This window comes from Macaca fascicularis, chromosome 9 (assembly GCF_037993035.2).
Source record: "Macaca fascicularis isolate 582-1 chromosome 9, T2T-MFA8v1.1".
Classification (NCBI taxonomy): Eukaryota; Metazoa; Chordata; class Mammalia; order Primates; family Cercopithecidae; genus Macaca; species Macaca fascicularis.
The window spans coordinates 97,273,188-97,297,601 of record NC_088383.1 but is presented as its reverse complement, the minus strand read 5'-3'; the positions used below and the strand labels follow the sequence as shown (position 1 = coordinate 97,297,601).

General features: G+C 35.7%; 1 protein-coding gene across 9 annotated transcripts in view; it reads left to right on the top strand.

Annotated features, from left to right (window-relative positions):
- RNLS (renalase, FAD dependent amine oxidase) overlaps window positions 1–24,414 on the top strand; it is a 413,866-nt gene that overhangs the window by 177,317 nt on the left and 212,135 nt on the right. Inside the window, exon 5 of one of the 9 annotated variants that reach the window (XM_074002165.1) lies at window positions 9,760–9,860. The exons of the other annotated variants lie outside the window; for them this stretch is intronic. Within the exon in view, the coding sequence (XP_073858266.1) occupies window positions 9,760–9,761 (2 nt within the window). The 3' untranslated portion in view covers window positions 9,762–9,860. Of the gene's footprint in view, window positions 1–9,759; window positions 9,861–24,414 lie in introns of those variants that run through there. 9 annotated transcript variants of the gene reach the window in all.

Below are 24,414 nucleotides of genomic sequence, written 5' to 3'. Positions count from 1 at the left end.
TTCCAATCAATAGAAAAAGAGGGAATCCTCCCTAACTCATTTTATGAGGCCAGCATCATCCTGATACCAAAGCCTGGCAGAGGCACAACAAAAAAAGAGAATTTTAGACCAAAATCCCTGATGAACATCAATGCAAAATTCCTCAATAAAATACTGGCAAACCGAATCCAGCAGCACATAAAAAAGCTTATCCACCATGATCAAGTGGGCTTCATCCCTGGGATGCAAGACTGGTTCAACATACGAAATCAATCAACGTAATCCAGCATATAAACAGAACCAAAGAGAAAAACCACATGATTATCTCAATAGATGCAGAAAAGGCCTTTGACAAAATTCAACAGCCCTTCATGCTAAAAACTCTCAATAAATTAGGTATTGATGGGACATCTCTCAAAATAATAAGAGCTATTTATGACAAACCCACAGCCAATATCATACTGAATGGGCAAAAACTGGAAGCATTCCCTTTGAAAACTGGCACAAGACACGGATGCCTTCTCTCACCACTCCTATTCAACATAGTGTTGGAAGTTCTGGTCAGGGCAATCAGGCAAGAGAAAGAAATAAAGGGTATTCAGTTAGGAAAAGAGGAAGTCAAATTGTCCCTGTTTGCAGATGACATGATTGTATATTTAGAAAACCCCGTCATCTCAGCCCAAAATCTCCTTAAGCTAATAAGCAACTTCAACAAAGTCTCAGGATACAAAATCAATGTGCAAAAATCACAAGCATTCTTATATACCAATAGCAGACAAGCAGAGAGCCAAATCATGAGTGAACTCCCATTCACAATTGCTTCAAAGAGAATAAAATACCTAGGAATCCAGCTTACAAGGGATGTGAAGGACCTCTTCAAGGAGAACTACAAACCGCAGCTCAAAGAAATAAAAGAGGACACAAACAAATGGAAGAACATTCCACGCTCATGGATAGGAAGAATCAATATCATGAAAATGGCCATACTGTCCAAGGTAATTTATAGATTCAATGCCATCCCCATCAAGCTACGAATAACTTTCTTCACAGACTTGGAAAAAACTACTTTAAAATTCATATGGAACCAAAAAAGACCCTGCATTGCCAAGTCAATCCTAAGCCAAAAGAAAAAAGCTGGAGGCATCATGCTACCTGACTTCAAACTATACTACAAGGCTACAGTAACCAAAGCAGCATGGTACTGGTACCAAAACAGAGATATAGAATGGAACAGAACAGAGCCCTCAGAAATAATACCACACATCTACAACCATCTGATCTTTGACAAACCTGACAAAAACAAGAAATGGGGAAATGATTCCCTATTTAATAAATGGTGCTGGGAAAACTGGCTAGCTATATGTAGAAAGCTGAAACTGGATCCCTTCCTTACACCTTATACAAAAATTAATTCAAGATGGATTAAAGATTTAAATGTTAGACCTAAAACCATAAAAACACTAGAAGAAAACCTAGGCAATATCATTTAGGACATAAGCATGGGCAAGGACTTCATGTCTAAAACACTAAAAGCAATGACAACAAAAGCCAAAATTGACAAATGGGATCTAATTAAACTAAAGAGCTTCTGCACAGCAAAAGAAACTACCATCAGAGTGAACAGGCAACCTACAGAATGGGAGAAAAATTTTGCAATCTACTCATCTGACCAAGGGCTAATGTCCAGAATCTACAAAGAACTCAAACAAATTTACAAGAAAAAAACAACCCCATCAAAAAGTGGGCAAAGGACATGAACAGACACTTCTCAAAAGAAGACATTTATGCAGCCAACAGACACGTGAAAAAATGCTCATCATCACTGGCCATCAGAGAAATGCAAATCAAAACCACAATGAGATACCATCTCACACCAGTTAGAATGGCAATCATTAAAAAGTCAGGGAACAACAGGTGCTGGAGAGGATGTAGAGAAATAGGAACACTTTTACACTGTTGGTGGGACTGTAAGCTAGCTCAACCATTGTGGAAGACAGTGTGGCAATTCCTCAAGGATCTAGAACTAGAAATACCATTTGACCCAGCCATCCCATTACTGGGTATATACCCAAAGGATTATAAATCATGCACACGTGCACACGTATGTTTATTGCAGCACTATTCACAATAGCGAAGACTTGGAATCAACCCAAATGTCCATCAGTGATAGACTGGATTAAGAAAATGTGGCACATATACACCATGGAATACTATGCAGCCATAAAAAATGATGAGTTCGTATCCTTTGTAGGGTCATGGATGAAGCTGGAAACTATCATTCTCAGCAAACTGTCACAAGGACAAAAAACCAAACACCACATGTTCTCACTCATAGGTGAGAATTGAACAATGAGAGCACTTGGACACAGGAAAGGGAACATCACACACTGGGGCCTGTCGTGGGGTGGGGGGGTGGGGGGAGGCATTGCATTAGGAGACATACCTAATGTAAATGACGAGTTAATGGGTGCTGCACACCAACATGGCACAAACCTGCACGTTGTGCTCATGTAACCTAGAACTTAAAGTATAATTAAAAAAAAAAAGAAAGAAAGAAACAGAGTTAGAGTCCGCCTAATGACAAACATGTGTACAACATATGTGTTTTTTTTCTGTTGTCTGCTGAGGAAACAGCTTCTGCCTTTTCAAAAGCAAATAGATATATAGGGGCATATTTAAGTTCTAGAACATGGAGCAGTAATCAAATGCTCACATGTAAATTATTTGGAGCGCATAGTCAAATGAGGCCACGAGGATTGCCATGGGGTTGGCTAATTGTGCAGTGACCAACTCCTGTAGAGCTCATTGGCTGAGATGAAAAATTGCAAAGGCCATTATAGGAAATAGACTTGTGGAATCATGAGAATTTAGCCTCCTTTGAGGAGCAAATCTGAGCCTAGCCATGTAACGGCACCAAGAGGAGAATGATGTTGAAATCATGTGTGTCTATGTGCATTTCCATGGCTTTTAACTCTCTTCTAAAGATTCCCTTGAAGTAACTCAATACACAAGGAAGAGCTAGTGATGTTGTATTGTTAAAGTCTCAAACTGTTATATTTTAGCATTGACCACTGAATTTATTTCTTAGACCTCGTCATATTTTTATGGGACAAGTTCATATTGTGATTCCCTGGAACTGAAATTATTATTTCACCGCAGTTGTTATAGCACCTTTCTTGTTTGAACTTAGTAACAAAATGTCAAGAGAGTACACTGATAATTTATAAAATTAACTCTTTGGGGCTTTTATACTGGTATGGTCCAAAATCAAGTTTTATTTTCTGAAGTTACAATGAAAATGAGAATAAGGTGAGATATAGTAAAGAAAACAATTATATGGTAAAAATCATTAACTCTGATAGTAAATTATGGTCGAAATTTCAAATTCTCTGATTGAATCCATTTGAATAATAAAACTATTAATATTTTTAAAAACGTATTTAAAAGGTCTTTGAACTTTTATTCTTTGTTAAATTTGGCATAGAACATTTCCTATATTCTCTACTGTTTTATGAATATTGTCATAATATAGATCAAAAGTTGTCAACTACAACTGAGTGGGCCAAATCCAGCCAGTTGCTTGCTTTTGTAAGTAAAGTTTTGCTGAACACATCCACACATTCATTTACACGTTGTCTGTGACTGCTTTCATGATCTAATGTCAGAGTTGAGTAGTTGCAATGGATACTGTATGTCCCACAATGCCTAAAATATTTGCTGTCTGACACTTTACAGAAAAAGTTTCCTGACCTTTGATATTGACAATGAATATTAAAACAAATAAAGCCTCCTCTTTATTATATGGAACCCAGAGCTACTAGGCTGACAAACTTAAAGGCAATTTCTCTTAAAAAAATGAAAAATAAATAAAAAGATTTTAAAACAAAAGTTACCAGTCATCAGAAATGAATTTCAGCTCTGCCATTAATTTTTTCCAACAACGAATGGACAGAAGTTTCTTACTCACCACCATGTGTGTTTAGAAGATTAATGACTGGCATTTTATGTGCACAGTAAGTGAGTTGTTTGGCTCCACTATTTTATATAATCCTTTGAAAATCATAAGTAACATACATTTTCAAATATGGGGGAAATGGACTGCAATCTAGAACTGTTTTCTTGTAGGAAAGTGGAGATAAGATATAAAATCACTAAGTTAGAGGCTCTCATGACTCACAGAATCTTTCTGAGTTCTATTTAAATCATTTGAAACTGAAATTAATGATTCATATATGTGATAGCTCTTGCAGAAGTGAGAAAGGAATCATGATTCATCTAATATTAGCGCATGTGCTTTGTTCTTATGGCACAAGGTGGAGAAATGCATGTTTAACGCTTTTAGATGTGTGTTCTTGCACATGTTCTTCTCTCAATTTTGTATCCCAAATGGTAAAGAAGGCTAATTAAATTAACTTTCTAATTGCATTACTGTGAAAATATTCATATAAAATACTTGAAACTGAGAAGTAATTTGTGATTCCTCTGATTGAAAATGGTGACTTTGGTGCACATTCAATTAATGACTAAAGGATATTGTGTATAGATTTTCATCTGTTCTTATCCACATCATCTGTGTGAAAAAAATTTTAAACACTAGATAATTTCCTTAACAAAATTTGGTATAAAGTAACATTTTTTGTAAAGTGAATCATACTTTGCTAGTTATTTAAATTACATTTTCAGAAATGGGTCTCCACTAAGGTTTTGTTCTTAACACATCATTTTTAAAAACGTTTTCCCAATTAAAACAAATCAGACTTTTCAGAGAGAAATACAATTTGCTAATAGTAATCATATTTTACCATTTATCTAAATTGTATTTTCAGAAATGGGTCTCCACTAAGGTTTTGTTCTCAACAAATCATTTAAGAAAACATAATCCCAATTAAAACAAATCAGACTTTTCATAGAGAAATATAATTTACAAAAATTATTTTTGAAACAAGGAAGGTTATAAAAAATAAACAGTATGCAAAAAAAAATTCCAAATAAATAAATTGCATTATATAAAGCACCAAATTGATAATAGTTCATTTGGGTTTCTGTAACAAGATATCTTAGACTAAGTAATTTATGAAAAAAAAAATTTATTGGCCGGGTGCAGTGGCTTACACCTGTAACCCCAGTACTTCAGGAGGCTGAGGCAGGATGGTTCTCTCTTGCTGTGTCCTCACGTGGCAGTCAGGGCAAGGCAGCTCCTTTTGACTTCTTTTCATTAGGGCACTAAACCCATTCATTAGGGCTCTTCTCAAAATGCCTCACCTCTTACTACTATCATATTTGGTATTAGGTTCTAACATATGAATTTTGGAGGAACACCAACATTCAGACCATAGCAACAGTGTTATTCGGTGTCTAAAATGTGGAAAGGGAGAAGTTTCATCTCACTGCATAATGCTTGTAGAGGAAACAAAAAAAAAAAAGGAAGAAAATAAAAAGGAAATAGAAAAATAAAAGCTTTCACATTCAATTGAACAATTCTTCTCTACATAAAGCCACCATGATTCTGTTTTCAAAATATATTTTGGACAATTTCCAGACATCCTTAGCTGAGGTGCAGAACTATATGCAGTTTAAACACATTTAATAATTGCATGTATATAATATGTGCCCTATCTCTTTAAAAACTTGCTTTTTCTTTCATCTTTCATCAGCACACTACTGGAAATTAGGGTGGGAGGTGGGGGTAAAGGCAAGTACATTAAAAATTCAACACAAAAGTAGAGAGGATAGCAGACTCAAAGTTTATATTCATAATTATTTCCTTAGATGGAAGCATTTTATGCTATATATTAACCCAAGTTAGGTCACCTATGTCATTTATGTTTTCCACACAGAGATTTCCATGTGCTACAAAGCAAATACTAATAATGAAATCAGAGTACCCTAATAATAACTTTCAAAGCAGGGACTAGCTGTTGTTTTTAGCTCTGACAGTTGTGATTCCCTAGGTTAGGCCAGCAGCTGTAGTAGGGCAGCAGTGGGTACCACAAGAGATAGAACTATGACTGTTTTATTTACCCTTTTACTCCTGGTACTAGTAAATATTTCTTGACCTACCGAAGGAGTTAGAGTTGTCCTTTCTTCATTTCTGCCATTTCCCCTCCCTTTTCTTCTCATGATAATTACAGTTACCTTAATTCTCACTCCCTTCTCTTTCTTTGTACTATTATTAATTTTCTCCTCTCACATCATCCATGTATAGCATAACCACCTTTTTCTCACCCTCTCATCATAGAGGAATCTAATAGACCATAGCCATAGAAAAACGAATCACAAACCAAACCAAATTAACAACAGAAACAATAAATGTTGCATTTTTTTTTTCATAAGGAGAAGGACTAGATACTCAAAAGGATAGATATTATGTTCTTTTCATTGGTAGTGGGCTGGCATATTCCACATGCACACAGAATTTAAGAAGTTTTTGGTGTTGGCAATTTTTTTTCCATAAGTTATTGGGGTTCAGGAGGTATTTGATTGCACGAGTAAGTTCTTTAGTGGTGATTTGTGAGATTTTGGTGCACCCATCACCTGAACAGTGTACACTGCACCATATTTGTAGTCTTTTATCCTTCACCCCCCTCCCATTCTTCCCCACAAGTCCCCAAAGTCCGTTGTATCATTCTTATGCCTTTGCGTCCTTATAGCTTAGCTCTCACATATCAGTGAGAACACACAATGTTTGATTTTCCACTCCTGAGTTACTTCACTTAGAATAATAGTCTCCAATCTCATCCAGGTCACTGCAAATGCTGTTAATTCATTCCTTTTTATGGCTGTGTAGTATTTCATCGTATACCAGTTTCTTTATCCACTTGTTGATTGATGGGGATTTGGGTTGGTTTCACAATTTTACAATTGTGAATTGTGCTACTGTAAACCTGCGTGTGCAAGTGTCTTTTTCAAATAATGACTTCTTTTCCTCTGGGTAGATACCCAGTAGTGGGATTGCTGGATCAAATGGTAGTTCTACTCTTAGTTCTTTAAGGAGTCTCGACACTGTTTTCCATAGCAGCTGTACTAGTTTACATTCCCTCCAGCAGTGTAGAAGTGTTCCCTGATTACCACAAAAGGAAACTTTGATCACATTTTTGGAAATGCGAAATGCTATGGAAAGTCTCAGCAATAGCATTGAACAAGTAGAAGAAAGAAATTCAGAACTCAAAGACAGGGTCTTTGAATTAACCCAATCCAAGAAAGACAAAGAAAAAAGAACAAGAAAATATGAACAAAGCCTCCAAGAAGTCTGGGTTTATGTTAAACAACCAAACCTAAGAATAATCAGTGTTCCTGAGGAAGAAGAGAATTCTAAAAGCTTAGAAAACATATTTGGGGGATAATCGAGGAAAACTTCCCCAGCCTTGCTAGAGACCTAGACATCCAAATACAAGAAGCACGAAGAACACCCAGGAAATTAATCGCAAAAAGATCTTCACGTAGGCACATTGTCATTAGGTTATCCAAAGTTAAGACAACAGAAAGAATATTAAGAACTGTGAGACAGAAGCACCAAGTAACCTTTATAGGAAAACCTATCACATTAACAGATGATTTCTCAGCAAAAACCCTACAAACTAGAAGGGACTGAGGCCCTATCTTCAGCCTCCTCAAACAAAACAATTATCAGCCAAGAATTTTGTATCCAGTGAAACTAAGCATCATATATGAAGGAAAGATACGGTCTTTTTCAGACAAACAAATGCTGAGAGAATTTGCCATTAACAATCCACCATTACAAGAACTGCTAAAAGGAGCTCTAAATCTTGAAACAAATCCTGGAAATACATCAAAACAGAACCTCTTTAAGGCATAAATCACACAGGACCTATAAATGAAAAATACAAGTTAAAAAGCAAGAACAAAAAACAAAACAAAAAAAAGTATACAGACAATGAAGAGCATGATGAATGCAATGGTACCTCACATTTCAATACTAACATTGAATGTAAATGGGCTAAATGCTCCACTTAAAAGATATGGAACTGCAGAATGGACAAGAGCTCACCAAACAACCATCTGCTGCCTTCAGGAGACTCACCTAACACATAAGGACTCACAAAAACTTAAAGGGTTGGAAAAAGGCGTTTCATGCAAAGGGACACCAAAAGCAAACAGGGGTAGCTATTCTTATATCAGACAAAGGAAACTTTAAAGCAACAGCAGTTCAAAGAGACAAAGAGGGACATTATATAATGGTAAAAGGCCTTGTCCAACAGGAAAATATCACAATCATAAACATATATGCACCTAACACTGGAGCTCCCAAATTTATAAAATAATTACTAATAGATCTAAGAAATGATGTTGACAATTATGATAGTTCATGGAAATAGGAAACTGAAATAATCAGAGAAGGAAATGAGGCCTGATCTACATCTGCCCGAATTGTACCTGCCAGAATTGTGTCTGCACCAAACCAATTAGTTTTACCCACATCTATGAGATTTGAATGTAAATCACTAGATATGCAGCATTTGGTTATCCTCACAACTTCAAGAAGTCTACACTAAAATCATCTCAAGGTAGTATTCTGCCCTGTGCTTAAAGATGCCCAGAGAAGGAACATTTCCAATTGCCAGGTGCCAGGAAGTTTTTCCTAAGTCTAACTATAATTCTCTCTTCTGTAATATAAGCCCCAGATACTACCCAGGTGACTAAAACAGCTCCTTATCTTCATCTGGATAATATCTATTTGCCAATTTGAAAAATTGTTATTGTAGTTTCCCTCCACTTCAGCATTCCCTGGGCCAAGTGATCTTAGTTGCCTTAGCTTTTCCTATTTTGTGACCCTTTCGACAGGTTCATGCCTGCCATTCTCAAGTACACTGTATTTCACTTAATACCTAAGAATAAACAAGATAGAATTTGGGAAGTCCTGAGTCAAGTGTCTGGATAACCTCCTGGTTTCTCTTTGCTGCAGTTCTTCATTCATCTTGTGTTACCAAGTTTCATTTTTCCACAGTAGCATTATTTTGCTACTTCCTCATAAGTTTAGGATCCATTCTTATATTTAGAACTTTCCCGTCAAACTTAAGCCATGTTTTCCTCATCTTCTAACTTAAAATTATATTTCCTGGATAAATTACTATTCTGTTGTCACTTGGCCTATGACTTAGAAGTTTAGACCTTATTTTAAACTTCTGCCTATTTGACTTTAGGAAAATGCCATAGTACTTTTTCAGCAGAATAAAAAGTCTGGGGGAAAAAAAAAAAACACCTTAGAGGTGGTAATGTCTGAATTGTAAGAAGATTAGGGAACTCTTTCATTATCCAGATGATGAAACAGGCTTAGAATGATTAAACAATTTGTCCCAGGTCACAAAGATTCTTGGAAACAGAGGCAGGATTGAAACCAAGGTCAATTGATTCTCAGTTGCATGCACTTTCTACAATACATTGAAGCCTTTCAACCATACCTCATGTATACTAACAAAGTTAACAAGCTGGGATTCCTGATGAGAATGATATGAAAATTATAAGTTTAAAGGAATTTAATAGAAAACTACTTTTGTTGTAAATTCCACAATCTTATCAATAAGTGTATGGATTATAGAACTAGACTTCCATTTTTTTTTTTCTTTTTTGTCCTTTGTTGTTTTCTGTAGGCAAGGCCTTGCTCTGTTGCCGAGGCTGGAGTTCAGTGGTGTGATCATAGCTCACTGTAACCTTGAGCTCCTTGGCTTAAGTGATTCTACCACTTCAGCCTTCCAAATAACTGGGTCTTACAGGTGTGCACCACCACACACAACTAATTTTTTTTTATTTTTTGTTTTGCAGAGACAGGGTCTCCCTATATTGCCCAGGATGGTCTCAAACTCCTGAGCTCAAGTGATTCTCCTGCATCAGCCTTGCAGAGCACCTGGATTACAAGTGAAGTCTCTAGGCACAGCCCAGCATATATTAAACTAGACAAATGTATGTATTTTAGTCAGCTAAGGGAAAAAAAGCCACAAGAATCCTTTAATTAATTAAAATAGGTCCTTCCCACTAAATTGTCTTTTATTTTAAAACTTATTGTATAAATCTTCAAGTGTGTGCAAATGTAGAGATTACAGAATATTGAATCTAGATTTAGCGATTATCAACATACAGTCAACCTTGTTTTATCTAGAATCCCAATGTGACCAAAATTATTTGATGGAAATTTCCGGCATCATATTATTTCATCTCTAAATATTTCAGTGTATGTTTCTCCAAGATAAAGGTACTTGTTTTAAACCATAACAAAAGTTATCACAGGCACAAGTATTAACAATTTCTATTTAACATGTACCCCATCACATAATTAATATCATCAAATAGCCAGCCAATGTTCATATTTCTTTGATCTTCTTATGTGCACATGTATGTATAAGTTTGTATGTTTGATCAAGATCAAAATAAGGTTTTATAATAGAAATGCAATTGTAATATAAGTAATTAACTTTTATGTCTCTTAAATCTCTTTTAATCTATGGGTTTTTTTCTCATTTTTCCCCTTGTAATTTTTTGTTGAAGAAACCAGGGATTATTTTTGCCTTGTATGGTTTCTGTGGTCTGCATTTTGCTGAAATGCATGATGTCACTTAACATTCATCTGAGTCTTGTATTTCCTATAAATTGACAGTTATGTCTAGAGGCTTGATCAGATTCATTGGGGGGTGTGAGAGACTACTTTATAGTATTGTATTCTTCTATTAGGAGATAAACTGTTATTATAATATTGCTGAGGTCTATTAATTCGTTAGGAATTGCAAAAAATACATTTTACTTTATTCACTAGAATATTTCTAAAGAACATTCTGCTTGTTAACTAATTGCCCACTTATCAGTACTTTTGTCAATATCTCATTTGTAACTGCTTGTCTATAGCTTGTACTTTTAGAGATTACTCAGTAAAGGTGCAAGAACTCAGGAACATTCTATAAAATAGAATTTTCTATAAAATTCTATAAAATAGAATGTCTGTTAAGTCTCTGGCTCACACTACATTGTCTTCTGCATACAATGTTGCTGTCAAAAAGTTTGATAATAATCTGAATTTCTTTTCATTATAAATGACTTTGTCTTTTTGCTTGGAAACCCCAACAATTTATTAGTATTATTTAAAAGAAACTTTTAGCTGTAAAACTATTAAAGACTCCTAGTTTTGCTAGAATATGTCTCAGCAATGGCTGTTACTGGTTTTTCCCTTTTTTCCAGAGACGTGATTCACTCTTTCAATGTGTAATATTGATCATATTTCTTTTAAAAAACAAGTTTAGTATTTGTTCTGTTCCATTGCTCTGATTTTCTTTTTCTGGAACTCCCATGTGTGTCTCTCTGGTATACTTTCTAGGGGAGTTGTTCTGCCCTTTCTATTTTGTCTTGTAATGCCTTTGTATGGACAGTTTTATTCTGCTGCTCAGTTGGTTTCAGTGAATAAGTGTTTCTGTACTGTGAGAAGAGAGGTGCAGGCAAGAATAAATTTTTTTGATTCAGAACTCTAGAGCTCCCTCTTTTGAAAGGCATGATCAAAAAAAAAAAAATCCTCATTCTTTCTGAAATCTGCTTTCCCTGCTCCTACCCCATTTTCAGTTGGACACTGTCTTTTCTCTATCTTATTGCTCGAGTCCTGTTCAATTTGGATTCTCTTCCCAGGAGTTTCTCCGTAGTGTGGAATAGGATCCTGTCTAGTTAGGGGGCTTTGGCTAATCGGTTTTGAGAATATGTCTGGCCTAGATTGATCTAGCACCATCAGACCTTAATGAGTCACAGATACTGTTCACTACCTATAGTTGGATTAGGCAAAACACCCTCCCAATTCAGTAGCCGTGTATGAGGATTTATGCACATACATTTTGTCACCTCATTTTGCTTTAGATGTTGTCTGTGGGCCTTTGATTTTACTATCCTAGTTGTTCTATTTTTATAGAATGTAACTGCGTCTATACTGTATCTGCCCAGAATTTTGCCCTACATTATCTTTTAAAAATAAACAAATCAACAACAAATATGACATCATTTTATATGATATTTCCAAGGCCTTAGCCATATAACTTTTAACCTACAGTAGAATTGCAAGAGAATTGCTCATGATAATTCTAATACTTGGGCAATGCAAAATCTTGAACCATCAGAATAAGAAAGTCTCTGACTAACTTTTAATTTGCTAAAGAACTCATTTTCAATAAATAATTAGAACACCCTATTCTGGTGTTTAGTATTTTGACATTCTGAGGCTGTGAATGCTAAGAGTAACTGAGTTCTGTTCAACTAGTCCAATATTTTCTAGGACCGAATTTCAACATATATGTTATAAAGACCTGTCTCAATATTTATTATGGTTAATTTACTAAGAATATGTTTACTGTATTTAGAAAGAATTTATAAGTTCTGGTTGATAGAAAGCATGTTGATTTTTATTTTTTGTCACATTGATTTTTCAATTGATTTTTCTCAGAATAATCAGAAGTGCATTTCTCTGAAGTGTGTCTTTCCTAAAGGTGAAATTTAGCTTACAAATCAATGGCAACCACAGGGTTATGGTAAAAGGGGTGGGAGGGGGCAGAAATTGGGAGAAATCCTGGAATTCAACATCCAATACAATTTGGATTATTGTTTTCTGAAGGAAAATTAAAATGTTCATTAAAGGACAGAAGAACTGAATATTATTTAAAAATTATAATATCTAGGAAATAATATTCAATAAATTATATTGAATAGTACATTAAGGAATTTGAGTTACATATCTGTATTTTTAAATAGTTAAGATATTCTTCTAAACAAATCTAGGTCACATAGGGGCATTGAAATACTCTCAAAATTGAGAAACAAGTACCTTTCCATAAGCAACAGAAGTCCTAAATAAGTAGAATTTAATAAATGCCTGCTCCTGATGCTTGGGTACTTAAAATGGCACATTGATAATAAACTGTTAAGTCATTCATTCAAGATACATGTATTTTATATGTCAAGCCCCGTTCTTAACACATAAGGAAGTTAAATATTATCCCTGCATTTGACAAATATAGTCTAGTAGATTAACTAGGAATGTAAACAGATTCATAAAATGTCATGTATGTTTCAAAATGGAAGCAACACACAGTAAAGAGGATAGAGATAACACTTCCTAGTACTCACAGAGAGGTAATTAATAAGATCCTGAAAGATTGAAAGTATGACAGAGGAAAGAGTATATTCAGTGGAGTGAACAGTATGTACAAGGGCATGGATGTATGACAAAAGATTGCATTAAGTTCAGTGTGACTAGACCAGAGAATCCAAGGAGAAAATAAATGAAGCTACAAAGGGAGGTCAAAGGAAAATTGGGATTCCTGTATGTCATGCTAAAGAGACCCTATCTTGTAGATGGGTAATTTTCAATCCTATCAAACCCCATAGTCAGGTGAATAACGGGCCACGCAAATATATTAAATTCTATTCTCTGGAACTTGTAGATATTACCTTATAAGGAAGAAAAGGTCTTTACATATGCGATTAAGTTAAAGATCTTTAGATGGAGAGATTAACCTGGATCATCCAGGTGGACCCTGTATCCAATCACAAGTGTCCCTATAAGAGAGTGGCAAGGAAAGATTTGACAGAAACACTGAAGAGGCAATGTGACCCCAGAGTAAGAGATTCGAGTGAAATAGCCACAAGGCAAGGAATGCTGACAGCCACCAGAAGCTGGAAGAGTCAAGGAATAGCTTCTCCCTTAGATCTTTCTGGGAGAGTGAACCCTACCAACAACTTGGTTTTTACCCAATGAAACTGCTGACTTATAGACACCAGAACTCTAAGAAAATAGATTTCTGTTGTTTTAAGCCACCAAGTTTGTGGTAATTTTTCATAGCAACCACAGGGAGGTAGTACCAACCCAATGTCCTTTTTTAAAAATTGAAATATAATTCACATACCATAAAAATCACTCTTATGTATTCACAGAGATGTGTAACAAGCACCTCTGTGTAATTCTAGAATATTTTCATCACCTCAAAAAGAAACTCCATGCCCATTGGTAGTTACTTCCCATTCCCACCTCTGGCAACCATTGATCTCCTTCCTGTTTCTATGCATTTGCCTATTCTGGATATTTTGTATAATACAGTTAGTGGACTTGTGTGTCCGCTTTTTTTTCCACTTAGAATAATATTTTCAAGGATCATCCATGTTATAGCATGAATGAGTACTTCATTCCTTTTTCTGACTGCATAATATTCCATTTTATGGATATACCACAATTGTTTATCCATTAATCAATTAATGCACATTTGGGTTGCTTCAACTTTTTGGTTATTATAAATACTATTGCTATAAAAATTTTATGAACATTCATGTACAAGTTTCTGTCTGAACATTTATTTTTAGTTGTCTTTAGTATACACCTAGGAGTGAAATTGCTAAGTTATATGGTAACTCTATGTATAATTTTTTGAGGAATTGTTTTCCAAAGGAGTTGTACTATTTACATTCCCAGTGGCAATGTATGAGGGTTCCAATGACACTATATTCCTGCCAATATTTGTTACTGTCTCTTTGATTTTAGCCATCCTAGGAGGTATGAAATGATATGCCATTGTGGTTTTGATTTCCATTTCCCTAATGACTAATGATGTTAAGCATCTTTTCATGTGCTTTTTGGCCATTTGTTTATCATCTTTGGGAAAAACATCTATTCAGATTTTTTGTCCACTGTTTAATTGGGTTATTTATATTTTTATTATTGAATTATAAGAGTTATTTGTGTATTTTAGATAGAAGTTCCCTGTCGGATATATGATATGCAAATATTTTGCTATTCAATGTGTCAACTTTTTAACTTCTTGATCCTAGTCTCTGAAGCACAAAGTTTTTAATTTTGATGAAGTTCAATTTATCTTTTTGCCCCATTTGGTTGGTTGTTCTGTTGATATCTAACAAACCATTGCCTAAGCCAAGGTCCTGAAAATTTATGACTGTTTTCTTCTAAGAGTCTTATAGTTTTTGCTCTTACATTCATATCTTTGCTCTATTCTGGGTTGATGTTTGTATACCATGTAGAGATCCACCTTGTATTAACCATGTCTTTTATTTTCTGTATTCTGATGTTTTAGTGTCTTGGGCCCTGATGATGCTGGAGGAACTGACCCTTTTAGAGTTAGTCAATTCTTAGATATAGTAAACCACCAGCCCATGAGGATTTCTTTCAAGTGCTAATCACCCAATCCAGAGATTTTAACCTCAACCCCCTCTTTAACCAGCTCTCACACTCTGGGCCACTATCCACCTACCTTAATTGCCTAGAGCCAGGTACGATACAACTAGGGACTTCCCCTATGCTCCAGAGTCCACTAAAATTATTCAAAGTAGCCAATCCTACATCTGCTCACCCTGACTCACTTGTTCCTTTCACAAAAATCACAGTTAAGGCTCTTGCTCACAATTTTCTCTTTTCCTCTGCCTCTTGTTGATCCTGGATCTTCCATGTGTGGCCTTCCATGGTGTGGTGTGCCTCTTCTTTTGGGATCTATGAGTAAAACAAACTATCTTTGCAATGGCAGTCATCTTCTGATCTGTTGGCCTTGCCATGCCCAAATAATCTTATAAACATATACGAAAACATGGCTTCATTCTTTTATATGTAGATATCCAGTTGCCCCAGAACCATTTGTTAAAAAGACCATTCTTTCCCCCACTGAATGGCCTTGGTCCCCAGTCAAAATCAATTTGCTATAGATATATGGGATTATTTCTGGACTCTCAATTTTATTTCATTGATCTAGATGTCTGCCTTATGACCAGTACCACACTGTCTTGATATCTGTAGCTGTGTAGTAAGTTTTGAAACTGGGAAGTGTTGAGTCCTTCACCTTTTTTTTACTTTTTCAAGATTGTATTGGCTATTTTAACCCTGTGAATTTTCATATGAATTTTAAAATAAGCTTGTTAATTTCTGCAAAATAAAAGCAGTAGGGATTTTATAGTGATTGTGTTGGATCTATGAATCATTGATCTCTCTGTTTTCTGTCTCTGTTTTGTTTATCTGTATTCTAATATTATTTTTTTCTTCTGCTTTCTTTGGGCTTATTTTGCTCTTATTTGTCTAGTTTTGTAAGTTGGGATGTCAGGTTATTGATTTAAGATCTTTATTTCTTTTAATGTAGGCATTTACAGTTACAAATTTTACTGTAAACACTGCTTACCTACATCCAGTAAGGCTTGGTATATTGTGTTTTCATTTTCATTTATCTCAAAGTATTTTCTAACTTCCCTTGTTATATCTTTGTCCTATTTAGGTGTGTGTTGTTTAATTCCCATATATTTGTAAATTTTCCAAATTTTTGTCTATGTTTCTGTCTATTATTGGTTTCTAATATCATTTCATTGCTACCAGAGAACATACATTTTATCATTTTAATTCTTTTAAATTTACTAAAACTTGTTTTATGGCCTAACACAGGTTCTATCCTGGAGAATGTCCCATGTATGCTTGAGAAGAATGTGTTATTTTGCTGTTATTGGGTGAAGTATTTTGTATATGCATGTCAGGCCTAATTGGTTTATAGTGTTGTTCAAGTCCTCTGTTTCTTTATTGCTCTTCTGTCTGGCTGTTCTATCCATTATTGAAAGTGGGAAGGTGATGTCTTCAACTATTATTTTTCCATTCACTTCTGTAAGTTTTTGCATCATGTATTTTGGGACCCTGTTGTTTGATGCACATTTATGTACTATTGTTATATGTTCTTAGTGGATTAACTCTTTTATTATTATAAAATAATCTTGTCTCTAGTAAGGGTTTTTTTCTTAAAGTCTGTTTTTTTTTCTGGTATTAGTGTAACCACTCTAGTTCTATTTTAGTTTTTGTTTGTGTGGTATATCTTTTCCCAACCTTTTGCCTTCAACCTATTTGTGTCATGAATCTAAAGTGCATCTCTTATAGAGAGTATAGAGTTGGATCAGGGTTTTTTTTTTTAATCCATTATGCCAAACTAAGCCTTAAATCAGTGTTTAATTAATTTACATTTAATGTAATTTCTGATAAGATAGGATTTATGTCTGCCATTTTGCTATTTGTTTTCTATATGTCTTAAGTCATTTTTCTTCCTCTATTTCTCCATTACTTCCTTTTTTGGTATTAAGTAGAATTCTTCTAGGGTATCATTTTAATTTTCTTGTCATTTATTATACTATTAATATATTTTTAAAGTTATTTTATTAGTAGTCAACCTTGGGCTTGTAGTTAATATCTTAATTTACAACAATCTAGTTTGGATTAATATGAACTTAATTTCAATAGTATATCAAACCTTTGCTCCTATATAGCTCCAGTCTCTCCCTATTTTGTTGTGCTGCCTTGGTCATACAAATTACATCTATGTACACTGTATACACATTAACACAGATTTATAATTATTACTTTCTAAAGTTGTCTTTCAAATCCAATAAAGAGCTACAAACAAAAGGAAATTTGTGCTTTCTTTTATATTTATATAGTTATCTTTACCAGTTTTCTTTATTTCTTCATCTGGATTCAAATTACAGTCTATTGACCTTTCATTTTAGCCTGAAGGACTTCCTTGAGTAGTTTTTGAAGAGCAGGTTTGCTGCCAATAAATTGCCACAGTTTTTTTTGCTTATTTGAAAGTGTCTTGATTTCTCCTTTATTTCTGAAGGATAGTTTTGCTGAATGTAGAATTCTTGGTAGATGTTTTTTTCTCTCAGCTTTTTGAATGTCATGCCACTGCATTCTGACCACCATAGTTTCTGATGAGAAATCAGCTGCTAATCCTATTGAGAATCCCTGGAACATAATGAGTCACTTCTTTCTTGCTGCTTCAGGATTCTCTTTGTCTTTGTATTTCAGTGGTTTGACTATGATGCATATAGGTATGAATTTCTCTGATTTTATTCTACATAGAGTGTGTTGTGTTTGTTGGATGTATAGATTAATGATTTTTTATCAAACTGGAAAGTTTTTGCCATTATTTTTATATATATTCTTTCCACTCCTTTCTCTCCTCTCTTGTGACTCCCACTGTGCATATATTTGATGGTGTTCCCCAAGTGTCTGAGGCTTTGTTCATTTTTCCTCATTCTTTTTTCCTTCTCTTCCTCAGACTTGATAGCATCAGTTGACTCATCTTCAAGTTTGCTGATTCTTTATTCTGCCTGCTCAAATCTTCTATCGAGCCCTTCTAGTAAAATTTTTTTCTTCTGTTATTTTATTTCTCAATTCCAGAATTTCTGTTTTGCTCTATTTTATATTTCTATCTCTTTATTGATCTCTATTTGATGCAAAATCATTCTCATACTTGTCTTTAGTTCTTTGGACATGGTTTTCTTTAGTTCTTTGAATGCAACTAAAATGGCTTATTTAAATATTTGTCTAGTAAGTACAATGTCTGGGCTTCCTCAGAGACAGTTTACATTGACTGCTTTTGTACTGCATGTGTGCTATACTTTTCGTTTCTTAGAATGTCTCCTAATTTTTTGTTGAAACTACATTTTAAAAAATGTTGCAACTCTTGAAATCAGAATCTCCTACCTCTCCAGAGTTGTGAAAGTTGCTGTTTGTAGTTGGTGCTTGTTTTCTTTGTTTGAACTAATTATTTAATGTTTGATTTCTTTGTCATAGGTGGCCATTGGAGTCTTTGATAGCTAACTTAGTGTTCAGCTAATGATTGGACAAAGATTTTCTGAAATTCCTGGAGCTCATAAGTCTTCCAATCTTTGCCTAAGGGCTCTGTGTGCATTTGGAGCACACCTTGAATGCTCCAGCAGGCAGTATGAAACTCTGCCTTCACTTTCACTTCCTGCCTGCATAGAGCCACAAGGTTAGGCAGAGATGAGAATTTAGATCTTTCTCAGGTCTTTCCTGAGCATGCAGATAGCACTGAGTACCCTCATATCCCTACACATGAACTTGGACTTCTAGATTCCCACTGTTATGTCTGTGCTTTTCAAATCATCCTGTGGACATATCTTTCCACAGCTTCTCCCTTTAAGCTTTTGGTATGCTGATTATTTGCTTCAACTCTTATGTACTGCCTCAGGCAATGGTGATGTGAAACAATTGCCACTGAGTCTTTTCTACAAATAATTGAATATCATTTCTGTTAAGAAAAATATTCACACTGGGTGAGCTCTAAGTCAAGTCACATAGAGACAATATTATGAGTGGAATATTTCAGGGAACCATCAGATAGGTCAAATAATGATAGTTCTCTGGAAATGGAGTTTGGAGAGAGCTCTAACCCTGTTCTATCCCCTCCAGGGGCTGCCAGACTGCCAGTGTTTATCATGATTGCAAGCTGTTGGTTTCCCAGGTTATTGCAGAGCTGGGGGCAGGGGAGGGAGAATGAGAAAAGAGCAGAGTAAAAGACAAAAAAGCTCAGTTTTTACTGACATTCAGCCATTTTTTAAAATAAAAGCTTACCTGATTTTTGCTAGTCTTTGACTAATTTCGAGAGTTCTGAAAAAGTTTACACTGACAATTTTTGCCAGTATTTTTATTGCTTTTATGGAGGAGAGGGTTTTCAGAGTCCCTTATTCTGCCATTTTCATTATCATCCCATGTCCTCTTTTAATAACAAATATTTTCAATAACATCTCTTACTATTCTTAAATGAAATTCATGGATAACACAACCTACCAGTACATTTTTTTTTTTTTTAGACAGAGTCTCGCTCTGTCACCAGGCTAGAGTCAGTGGCGTGGCATTGGCTCACTGCAGCCACTATCTCCAGGGTTCAAGCAATTCTCCTGCCTCAGCCTCCCAAGTAGCTGGGAACTACAGGCGCCACCACCACGCCCAACTAATTTTTGTATTTTTAGTAGAGACGGTTTCACCATGTTGGCCAGGATGGTCTCGGTCTCTTGACCTTGTCATCCACCGGCCTCGGAACTCCCAAAGTGCTGGGATTACAGATGTGAGCTACTATGCCTGGCCAATACACATTATTTTAAAATCATTAATGTGATTGCCTAATTGTAATTTAAAGAAGAAGAAAGGAATATCATAATAATAATTGAAAATTCTTGGGTACAACTATGCTCGAAGCCATAATCAGACACACCTGTTTGTATATCACTTTGAATTGGGATGTTACAAATGATTGCAGTTGTATTTTCAGAGGATTCAAATATCATATGTGCCATGGATATTGATATTACAACTTTCAAAAATGATTAACAATTCTCAGTAAGGTGCAAATGAAACAAAGTATAGTCTTCAGTTAGTTTACATTGGATTTGCATTTATGGGAAATTGTGTATTAAAACCATGAAAAGAAGTATTTAATTTTTTAATGTAAGATTGAATTTGGTCCTAGGCTTAAATCATTACATACAGATTTTTTTTAATCTACATGATTAAAAAAATCTATAGGAAACACAATGTCTCATATCCATGGCTCCATTGATGCATGGTACTATATAACATGTAGGGTATGTTAATTCCCTGATATTTATTCATTTATTCATTCAACACATAAAATCTAACATGATATGTAACTTCCCCTTGCCTCCCTGACTACTACCCACTGAATGTCAGTAACACCCCCATAATAATTTCTACTTTGAGACACCCTTCCCAAGAAAAATGGCCCTCATAAACTTCCAGAATGTCCCCTAGAAAGCAGTACCATTCCTCTGAGAGTCACTGCTTTAGAAGAGCCAGCTGTTAGTTGCTTTTTGGCTTTGGGTTTTCTAAACTCTGAGGTGCACCAAGTTTCAAAGAAAGGTCCCCAGTAAAGAAACCAACAAGCCGACTAAATGCATGTGTGCTATATTCCCTGCTCACTACTCCTCTGCCCCACATTCCACCTTTCAGGAAGTTTGAGTACTGAAATAATCACTAAATAATTTGCAGACACTTTGGTGGATTAGATACTCAAACACTTTTTTTCCCCTCTTTTATCTTATTTGGAATGAGAGTTTTATTTAATGCATTCAGATGAACGAATATTTAAAACTTCCTTAGGTCCTCAAAGAAAGGCCTTGACATCTTTCCTTAGTGAGCTGGTCCAATGTTCTAAATTCTCTGAGCAGGATCCCTGTGGTATGTGACCCAGATTGCGTCCCAGAGACTTTCACTTTATTTCCTTGTGAAGATACGTGAAAGCTGCTCTATCAAGGAGTCACTAAGTCTGGTCACAATACAGTTTCAAGGAACCAACACTTACCATTTTGATGGTTTTATCAGCTAACCAACACTTACCATTTTGATGGTTTTATCAGCTTTGATGGTGTGCCTAATTACAAAAGTCCTATCAAATGAATATCTACTGGTTCTTGATAGACCACAACCAAATTGTATTTCCCCCTTGTGTTCCTAGCTATTTATGAATATTGTTGCAAATTCTGTAATTATCATCACCTTCTTCTGACTTTCTCAATAGAATACCTAATTAGTCAGTGTCAGTGTTGCCAGTTGATATGAAATGCTGTGGCTTCTGACCCTCATTTTCTAATGGATTTGGAATTGTATGTATTACGTCATTGCTCTTCCTTTATAACACCTGCATGCCCTATCCCTGAATCTGTAAGCAAATATTCTGAGGCATGTATATCTTGTAGTCCCCCAATAGCAAGAGTACCCTGCTTATATTTTTGGACATTCGTATTTAATGTTGCTTCTTTTATTTCTGTATCAGAGTGATGCATTCTCACTAGATAGGGCTTTAGCTTTAAAAACGGTGCGAATTTCATTCCACCAGAGGGCACCATGGTAAACTTCACTTTCAAAAGGATCCTTAACAGCTCAGTTAAGAGATCCCCAGAACCGAAATATTGAAACAAATGAATGTAATTAAAGCAGTAATACCTTTGACCAAGATATTGATTCCATCGTGACTTTTAAATCTCTATAGAATGATTCATTTTGCTAAGGGTACGTTAATCACTCTCAAGCACAACTTTGACAAATCAAAAATAGATAGCAGGCTTTATTATGGCCAATGTGTGAGCTCCACAGACTGTCACCAAAGAAAAAAAAAAAAAAAAAAACCAGCACAGTTCTGTTAGAAGACAGACCTCTCCTTTTCTGACTCCAAAAAAGAATGAATGCTTTTTGAATCCTAGGAGGTAAACTAATATTGTAATTTCCTACGTGCTACAAAATAGCTATCTTTAGTAAAGCTCCAATTTCAGGGTGGATTTTAATTGTTTACTACTAATAAACCTTGGGAGTTAATTTATACCATCCCTGAAGTCCCAGCACAGATTCCCTTTTCCAGAACTCATGGTGGTAGGATTCCACAGAACTCCCCAAATGATGGCAGCTACTATCAGAGCTCTCAACTCTGACAGGAATTAACAAATAACAGGTTATAAACAGGAAACACAGTGTCTCATATCCATGGCTCCATTGATGCATGGTACTATATAACATGTAGGGTATGTTAATTCCCTGATATTTATTAATTTATTCATTCGACACATAGTTATTGAGTATCTCCTGTGTACCATGTTGTGAGCTCTGGGGATACAGTGATGAGGGAAATTGACCTGATACTTGTCTTAATGGAGTTTGATTACTAGTAGGGGGAAGTCATATAAAAAGATGATGATAAACAAGGAATCAAATAAAAACATAAGTAATTTCAGTTTGAGAGATCACAGAGAGTTAATAAAAAGGTTCTATGAGAATGAAGGGAACTCACACAGCTTGTGAGAGTAGGACTGTCTGTGTAGATAGCATGAGATAGGAGAAAGAGCTAGCCATGTGATGACAAGGAGACAGGGACCAGCAAAATATTTAAGGCTCTTCAGCTGGAAAGACTGTGATGTGTTCTGGTAGCAAAAAGGAGGCCTCCATAGCTAGAATAGTGAGTCCCAGGCAGGTGAGACAAATTAAACTGGGGCCAGATCATAGGAAGGATTTTGAATTATTCTCAGGCAAGTTTTAAACAGGATGGCATAGTCCAGAGAATGGATTTGAAGGGAGGGAGGCAAGAGCTGGGGAAGACAGGGTGCCAGAAAGTATTGAAACCAAATAGGAAGTTATTGCAGTGGCTCAGAAGGAGAAAACAATGGTGATTATAGAGATGAACAGAGTAGCCTTATTCAAGGTGTGTTTTAGAAGTAGAATCTGCAGGACTTGCTGATAAATTAAACATGGAGAGAAAATTAAGACAAAGATAACTTACAGGTTTTTAGCTTGAGCAACTGGGTGAATGGTTATGTTGTCAACTAAGCGTGAGGAAGGAACAGCTTTCAAGGATAGATGGAAGGAATAATTCAGTATCCAACTTCTACATGTTAAATGCAAGACGACTGTGACACATCCCAGGGAAATATATTCAGGACTGCCCTCTGAGCTCTCTAGACGTAGCTTTCATTTGTACCACAACCATCTCCCTTTCCAAATACCCACAGAGATGTTTCCTGTATCTATGTCTTCAAGGTGTGTGGTCCTGAAGAACAGGGAGCCCTTCACTCCCATCTGCATTGCCCGCTAAACGTGCCTTCTGATTTTCTTTTCTGCTGTCAGAGCATTTGCTGCCCTCCATCCTATAGGACAACTCTAAATCATTATCTCCACAACACCTGCTCCATATCAAAAGTGTTAGATTTGTAGCCAGAAGACATGCACTATTTTTCTTACTAGCTGGGTGACCTGGGGCATGCCATTTAACTTCTGGGAGCCCTGCAGGTCTTTGTAAAGACAATATCAATGATTACATGTAAAAGCACTTCGTAAACTGTAAGCAGCTATGTAAATAGGCTCGTTATTCTCATTTTTGTCTCAGTCTCCACCTCCGTAACAAATAATCTGCCGGTTTGTTTTTTTTTTTTTCTCTCTGTTCTCCTCTCTTTTCTTCTTGCCTGCTTCTTCTATCTCTTGTCCTTTCTGCCACATAAATTTGCTTTCCTGAAAAAGGCTGGTTATTTGGAGACATCATCACCAGCCAATCAGAGCTCTCCATTCCTTCTGGCTGGAAAGCCAATCAGATGTAAGCTCCAGGTCTCTTTTCAGTGTTGCTAGGGCTTCAGGTCTACTTCTAAAAGCTGACTTGCTTGCTTTCTGCTAGTTCATTCTCTGTCTCTCTCTGTTCCCCACTTCTCCCACCCCCACTGTATTCCTCTCACTCCTCCCCTGTTCTGGGTTTGGAGCAGTTCCAAATACTTAAGCCTTCCGGAAGTTTGGGTTGTGGATAAGCAAGGTTTGACTGTATATTTTTTCCCTTGAGAAATAGAGAACAACTATTCCATGTTCAATATTGAAGCAAATGTTTTAGCAGCTTAATGTCCCTTGGCTACATAAAATTTAGTTCTGCTTATGTGTTTTGGGTGTACAGATCACTTTTTATTCAGATGGACTAGAGCATAAACTGGCATTGAATTTGGCAATGAAACGTCATAGCACTCGAACTTCACTGGGCTATACAAAAATGCATTCAAAATATTTTAAAGTACTTCCACTTTATAACTGATGACAGAAGATGATAAATACATTGTGGTTATTTTGCTCCTGTTTTTTGAACTTTC